Genomic DNA, 7,714 nt, shown 5'->3' on the forward strand with positions numbered 1-7,714 from the left:
GGCGTGTCCGCGAGTGGGGAAAATGGAGGTGACTGTGATGGAGGGATATGCCGATATGGTAACGTTGGAAAGGATGGGTATGTTACGTAGTACTTTGGACTGTCTTTCAATAGAGGCTGTCCGCTCTATGTCACACCAAGTCAATAATTATTAATTTATTAAATCTTATCTTTCAATTATTATAAAAAGAATCTTACCTTTCAACCAAAGGCCAATTTTCAATTACAAATTTTTAATTAATTATGATTAGTAAGATGGTTTAGAGTTTAGGAGGCCTTCTCTCATGAACCCAAGTCGTCGAGACTTGGTTCAAACACGATACATAATTGTGATGACTTAGTTCAAACACGAATATAATACGATAATACATAATTTCAATCTTATACCAAAACGTCTCTATGCAATAATATCCATTTTATATGCGAGCGTTTTCATGCATGTATATAATCAATATCATGTATCACCGGACATATAGTACATGATGAACATCATGTATCGCCATATAGTATCTAAGTTTGGAACATTAATTTAGATAAGCTACTCTTTTGTTCTTTCGCATTTTACTTTGATCCTCACGCTAGGCTGAAAGGTATTAGTTGAACACATCATTCTCAGCTACGCATTTCACAAGTCCATAAACTCAGTACCAGAATATGAACTCATTTTATTGTAGAGCGGAAGTTCAGACTTTTAGCATCTTAAACATCTTAAACCAAACGAGATGAAAATGCAACATGGTACTGCCCAGCAGTTGGTAACAAGCGGACAGCTTTTTCGGCATGGATCATAGTTCAATGCTGTTCATCAACAGCCAGCGGAATGGACTTCACCTGAAAGATGACCAGAATGGCAATCATAAGCCTTCAACTAAACAAGAGTTGAATTGTGAAAGGGGGAGTAAAGGGAATCTATGGAATGCCAATTCCATTTTGTGCTTAAGTAATACTGGGAAGGATAAGATTACTAACCAGATTTCGGTACTTGAGAATGTAAAACATCTCCAGATATCGCCTTGTCTCCCGCCTCTCAAGCTTAGACACATGCTTCCAGAAGCCATAAACCCCAGCTAGTGTGAGCAGCCTCTCAGAATATATCTTCCACGTGTACCTAGAGAATGGAACTTAAAATTAGTTAAACAGAGGTTGAAAAAAGATTGTCTTTTTGAAGTCTGCCAGGAAATATGAAACCTTTCATAAATTCGTTTAAGCCCTGCTTCAGATATCTTTTCCCAGTAGCCAGGATCCTTATGGCACTGATCAAAGAAATCAGTCAGAACTGCAGCCACTTGATCAGGCAGATAGGGATCAATATGGAACCCTGAGATGCCATGCTCAATGATCTCGGCAGGGCCACCATTACAAGTTGCAAAAGTAGGAAGGCCACAAGTCATGGCTTCTACAACGGTGAGGCCAAAAGCTTCATAAAAAGCAGGCTGCAACAGATAAGAGGATATGTTAAAAACATGAAATTTTAGTACTGCAATAAACCATCACATATCTACACCACATACCTGCACAAAGACGCCTTTTGTGTCTGCAATGTAGCGGTAGAGCTCACCATTACGAGCACGGTTCATTTGGGCTGCTATCCACCGAAACTGGCCACTCAAGTTGTATTTCTTGATGAGGTCATGCATCTTTTCAATCTCTGCCATTTCTTCTCTATCCCTAGAGTTCTTCACGTCCATGTAACCACCAACTATAACAAGATTTACCTTTTCTCTTAGCTTGGTGCTCTTACCATAGCACTCAACAAGTCCAGTTAAATTCTTCACTCTATCAAGTCTTGCCATGGAAAAGACGATAGGCTTTGATCGATCACTCAAGATACCACTGCATCACCATTGAACAAGTATCAGACAGCTGTATGAGGAAAATGCAACTTTGAACCTTAATCCTAAGTTCTTCCTAGTCTAGCTATAACTTGACAAAGTTATCCTTACATCTAGTTAGAGACACATAAATAAAAGATTGAACGTACAAGAATCATTGATGAAAGAAGTCTATATGTATCGACTTAAGGGACTCAAATCCATCATAAGGAATTGGGAAACTCAAATGATCAGCAGTTCTATGTATAAAGGATTGGTTTCTTCTTTACTCCGTATGAAGGATTTATTTTTTTTCTTCACTTCTTGAATGATAAAAAATGATGTACATATAACACAAATACTTATATAATTTCAATGCCATTTAAAACAGGCTGCAAAATTTTACTGAATTTGTTCTTCCTACTTAGCATTGGAAGATACTCACATATGCTCATCATTCTGCTCGGCCCCATATAAGAGCTCTTCAATTGAGCCATGCAGAGCAGTAAGTCTTCTTTCCTTGTCAGAATATGGAAAATATATACACATATCTGCTCCTGGAGAGACGATATTAAACTTGGGATCAAAAACATCAATCCCATGAACAACTCGAAACAGCCCAGGAAGAGTGAAAGCTGTGTGGCTCTCATACTGTCCAACGTTATTCTTGCTGTGATAAAGAACAAGAATATTAAGCTTTAATGCTATAAGAAAAACAGACGAGTGTCCAGGGAAGGAATAAAAGGCCACATGTTGTAATGGACTAACTAAAATGTTATCCACATTACAAGTGAAAATGCAGGTAGTAGATTAACAAATTGAGATATTATATTTTGTGAAAAATGCATTATATATCAATTCATGTTCCAAAAAACTAGACAAATAATCTAACCTTCCCGCAATTTCTTGGTATGTGCTGGTGATTGTAAAATCTGCATTGTTCATTGCAATGAGATCAGCTGTGAATTGACTTGAAAAGTGGTACTTGTCCTCGTATTTTTTCCAAAATATATCAGAATCTGGGTACTTTGTTTTCTCTAATGCATGAGCAATATTGCACTACATGGAGAATTCAATTTTCAAAAGTTAAAATCAATATATGCCTACGTTATTTCACCGATATTTGTGTTTCATCAGAAACAGTAGATTGAAAAAGTTAAGTTTCACCTGTGTGATTCCTAGCTTATAAGATAACAAAGTTGCAACAAGATTTCCATCACTGTAGTTTCCAATGATCAGATCTGGAACACCCTGTAGCTCAGCAGCAATTTCATTCGATGCATCCTAAAAATAGACACAATGAGAAAGAAATATTTATGCTAAATAACTCATAAGCTAAATACATGTATGGTAAATTGGTAATGTTTGATTATTCAAGCAACAGAAGGACATAAAAGGAATAAGGGGAGATTAAACAGGAGGGTAAAAATCCCTATGCTTTTAATTGCTTACCTCTGCAAAAGTTTCCAAGTAAGGCCACACATCAAACCTTGAAATCCATTTCCTCAGAATTCCATTCTCAGTCCTGAAAGGTACCCGCAAGATGTGTGTGTGTTCTGTACCACTGATTCTTTCCAGCCTCTGGTTGCATGTTGTTCCTTTTGCATCAGGTATCAGTCGGGTAACCTTGAACCATCATTAAGTAAAAGGTTAAGGCATATATAATACAAATTGACAGCTTATGTCAACTAATAGTCTAATATCACATGAACTTTGAGTTAAGCAAACTTACAATCAGAATTTTTGGAATAACATCCAGTCCTTGCTTTTCTATTCTAAGAAGCATCTCATTCTCCAGGGCACGCACTTGATCCAGTATATAAACAACCTGGCGTCAGTAAGAATAGATAAAACCTTTTAGTGGTTTTAGGAGAAAAAATATATCAAAGGAAGGACCAGAAACAAACTTATGGACATGAGATACGGAAAAGTAAGCAATACCTGCCCACCAGTGTCAGGCAATCCCAAGACATTTGCTTGGCCAAAGTAACCATGCGGAGACACGATGACAACATTGAACACCATAGGAATCCTCCCAAGAAATGTTTCCAGGGTAGAGGGATCAGGAGCCTGAAGAATTTCCAAGAGAAGATGCACCATCTCTGACACCCTTTGTGCTGTGTCCCCCCATCCTCTCTCAAATCCCATTCCTTGGAAGCTACACTTAGCATAAAGAAGATCAAAGGGAATATCTAGAGCAATCAAATCATTCTCTAAGGTAGCAGAGATCAAAGTACTGAAACAGATGAGTTGCTTACTCAAATTCAAACTCATAATATGGTGTGGTTGGTGGGAACTTAGAAAGAAATTCCTCTGCCTTTGCTAAAGCAGACTGAAGTTTGGGTATGCTCTGAATCCGATCGTTCAGCATCATTGCCTACATATATAAGATTGCAGAACTAATATCATTTGGTCCAAAGGAACCTCTATGTGGATTTCAAAACCTCATTTCCATATTAGTTCATATATGGCTTTTAGGCAAGGATAATATTAAGAACATAGGTTGAAACATAGCTCTCACTAAATTTGAATGCACAGTAAAATAAACATGGACCAAAAAAATCATAATGGAAAGCCCATTCAGTAAAACCCAAAACTTATTGAAACTTACATGGCCATCATGTTTATGCGTACGGAGGAATTCAAGAAGAGGATCCAAACTTTCTTTGTTACGGAACATAATTGAAGATAAGTGACGGTTAAGGAATTGAACCCCATTTCCAATGGATGATGAGCGGGTTGGTCGAGGGAATGTTGCATTAAATGGCTCCAAATCAAGTTCAAGCACATAGTTGTCATTGCACCTAGGACAATTATTTCAAATTCAGATTGCTTTTGTGGATAAATGGAATTGAAAGGTTACATAAAAACCATCTTGTCCACACTATGTAATGCTACACCCGGTAAGAAAGTACCAGTCATATTCAGCATAAATTACAAAATTAAGTAACAAAGATTTACATATGAGAACCCTTACTCTCCATCAATAAGTTCTTCTTTGAATCGAAGATATTCTGCAACACTCAAATGATCCACACTGAGTTCATACACATTAACACGAACATATTCCCAAACACCAGGTCTTGGACGAAGTGCAAGAGCCACGAAAGGAGCCAGAACAATTGCTTCCTAAAATGTCAAATAAAGAATGGAATCAGAATACCAGAACAATATAGACAACTTTCACGCAAGTTTGCCATTCATTTAGTAAGTCTTTGGACATCAACACTTCTTTGCTTGGTTTTAGGACTCAATGTTTGCAATGTAGTATGAATAAATCATCAAAAATCACAAACATAATAAAATGCATGTGCGAAGGGATATATTGAAAACCTACATATTCAGTGGCAGAAATATGTACACTAAACAGAAGCCATCACTATGATGATCACTTTAACTACCACCAAAGTGCTTCTTCCAGATCACTTATGGAAGAAAAGAAAGAATCTTACCTTTTTATTTTCCCTATGATAAATAACAGATGAAATCAATTCTTTGGGAGCAATGCTATAAAAAGAAAACCTAAAAAGTATTTTATACTGTATGAAAAACACAACATGCAACTAAAAATATTGTAGCAGAATAACTATACCTTTATCTAATTTATTCTAGAAATGCCCTTAACCCCACCAGCATAAACGTTTGACACAAAGCATTTTATGCGAAAATGTCCATTTGGTTGTATAGAAAAATGAGGGAAACTGAAATAAACCAGGCTGAATCCCATTTATTGTTATCTGAAATTAAAAAGTTTACCTCAACCAAGTTATAAGCCACACAATATCATCAGAATGAAGATGCATGCTAAATCCCATTTATTTACATCGGTTTTCTGAAATGGAAATTTTACCCCAACCAAGTTACAGGCCATAATTATGTGAGCTGGACGAAGATTTCTGATTTCTTAGGTCCCAAATAGTGCAAGTACAAAAAACACTGGCACACTATGTAATACATGTAGCAAATTGATTAACCTTTGCAGACTGTAAGACTTGGCTGAAGGGGCTGTCTTTGAGCTTCTGCATTCCTTCATCTTCTTTAATCACATTCTCTAACTCGCTTATCATTTGATGAGGTTGCAGTATCCCATTTCCTCGAGCAACATACCTTCCAACATAACACAAATTAACCCTCCATTTTAAATACAAGGTACAAGATTGTTTTACTACGCAGAGAGAGAGAGAGAGAGTAGACCTGGAAAGAAGAGAAACAAGTTCATTGCGGTGAGCAGCGAGCGTGTCCTGAATCCTTTTCTGCATGGTGGAAGCTCTTCCTCACACACACTGACACACAGACACAAAGAGAGAAAGTAAAGCGAAACAGAGAGGATTGAAGAGAAGAGGTGAAGAAGAGAAGGGCAGATAAGTAAAATAAATAGCACAGAGAGAAACGGTAAAGAGCATCGATGAGAGAGGAGGAGGAGGAGGAAGGAGACAAAAACGGCCATTGTTTGTTTGGTTTGATCTCTGAGAGAACTGAGTCGATCTGAGACAGACAGACGGTGATAAATGTGAAGGGGCACTTGGCGCTGTTTCAACGACGCAGACTTAGCAAAAAGCCTGTCCCTCCAGACCCTTCTTCACCTTCCCTCGCTTTTTGAAATCCAAACGGCGGACATCTCTAGGACTACTACAACCTGGGCTGCTTTGGGCTCAATCAATCTGGGCTTTCAGACAGATATTGGGTTTCAACTAGGCTTCTCTGTTTCACCTCAGTTTTATATCATTTTAGGATATGAATGTTTTGTGTAAACTTTCATTTTATATCAATCTGTCTTATTCCATCATCTCTGTTATATAATCTGTCAAAAACAGATCACATGGTATACGCCTGATTCCTTTTAAGGGTCAAAACGTCATTCTATCTCAACCCTTAAGTCATTTTGTGCGTATGTAATAGTAATAGTATGTCAGAATGAGCTAAATTGACATAAAATAAAAGTTTATATCTTTTAATAATACAAAACCAACTTCATATTCTAAAATGAGACGAGGCCAAATTAAGTTGTCATTGTATTTGATTTAGTTTAAATTGAAAGGAATATGTACCAAAAGGAAAATTGAAGGGAATAAACTGAGGTGTTAAAAAAGCTAGGATGGTGCAGAGATGTACCATAATTTTCTCTTCTTTTTTTTTTAATATTCTGTTGTTGCCATCAATAATGAATCAACTATATATCAAAATAGTTAAACGTCTTTCGTTGGTACTTCATGAAAGTTAAGAATATATGATTTATATATATATATATATATATATATATAGGGAAAAGAAAAGCAAAGAAAGCAGATTCGAGGCACCATTAAGCATGCCCTCTTTTAATTTAATTAGTTATTTGATTGCAATTGTATTAGCTTATGATAAGAAGAGAGTCAGCAACTGCCAAGGCAGCATTGATGATAGAGCTTGTTAGTATTGTCTGTTAGTCTGTTCACTCTGTTGGTATAGGAAGTAGGTTTTGTGGTTGTTAAATAGCCAGCTGTGTCTGTCTTTACTCGTTCAGTTAGATAAGGCGGTGATGCTAAGCTTGTATTGTATGTGTATAAAGGTTAAGAAATCTTGATTACTCTGTAGCAATGATTCAATAATCAATTGCTTAATAGAATAAAGCTTCATTAATTTCTCTCTCCCACTTTCTTCCTTTTCTATTTGGTTTAAACTTCTGCACAATCCTTCAGCTTTCAATCTCGATCATGGCTGGTTATCAGCTTAATTAATGTATAGTTAATTAGTTTCTCTCGTTCTCAAACATTTGGCACATTTGTGATCATGGCATGCATGCACTTTCACTTTGGCTCTCGATCGTTTTCAGTGTCAGATATTCCCCACTGAACATGTGATAGCATGTGACAGATTTAATATTGTGTAAGAGAAGTTTTGTATGGGACCCAAGGGCTGAGAGATTGT

At 36.8% G+C, this 7,714-nt stretch overlaps 1 protein-coding gene across 1 annotated transcript; it reads right to left on the reverse strand.

The window, feature by feature from the left end:
- Positions 1–729: 729 nt before the first annotated feature.
- Positions 730–6,398, reverse strand: LOC147294351 (sucrose synthase 2-like). The gene is made up of 15 exons (XM_086231338.1): positions 6,005–6,398; positions 5,785–5,917; positions 4,788–4,939; positions 4,422–4,614; positions 4,069–4,187; positions 3,752–3,968; positions 3,543–3,638; positions 3,263–3,436; positions 2,978–3,094; positions 2,703–2,869; positions 2,256–2,480; positions 1,511–1,832; positions 1,188–1,432; positions 969–1,107; positions 730–830 (listed from the first exon to the last, which is right to left on the reverse strand). The coding sequence occupies exons 1-15, from the start codon at positions 6,067–6,069 to the stop codon at positions 792–794; spliced, it is 2,403 nt and encodes an 800-aa protein (XP_086087464.1). The 5' UTR covers positions 6,070–6,398; the 3' UTR covers positions 730–791.
- Positions 6,399–7,714: the final 1,316 nt, after the last annotated feature.

Source organism: Dryas octopetala, chromosome 2, assembly GCF_963921425.1.
Source record: "Dryas octopetala chromosome 2, drDryOcto1.1, whole genome shotgun sequence".
NCBI classification, from domain to species: Eukaryota; Viridiplantae; Streptophyta; class Magnoliopsida; order Rosales; family Rosaceae; genus Dryas; species Dryas octopetala.

Coding starts and splice junctions, on each gene's coding strand:
- LOC147294351 (XM_086231338.1), bottom strand. CDS start 6,069: ATGCAGAAAAGGATTCAGGACACGCTCGCTGCTCACCGCAATGAACTT. Junction 3,639..3,751: donor TGCCTGACACTGGTGGGCAG/GTATTGCTTACT, acceptor TACTGACGCCAG/GTTGTTTATATACTGGATCA. Junction 1,108..1,187: donor CTTAAACGAATTTATGAAAG/GTTTCATATTTC, acceptor TCCATTCTCTAG/GTACACGTGGAAGATATATT.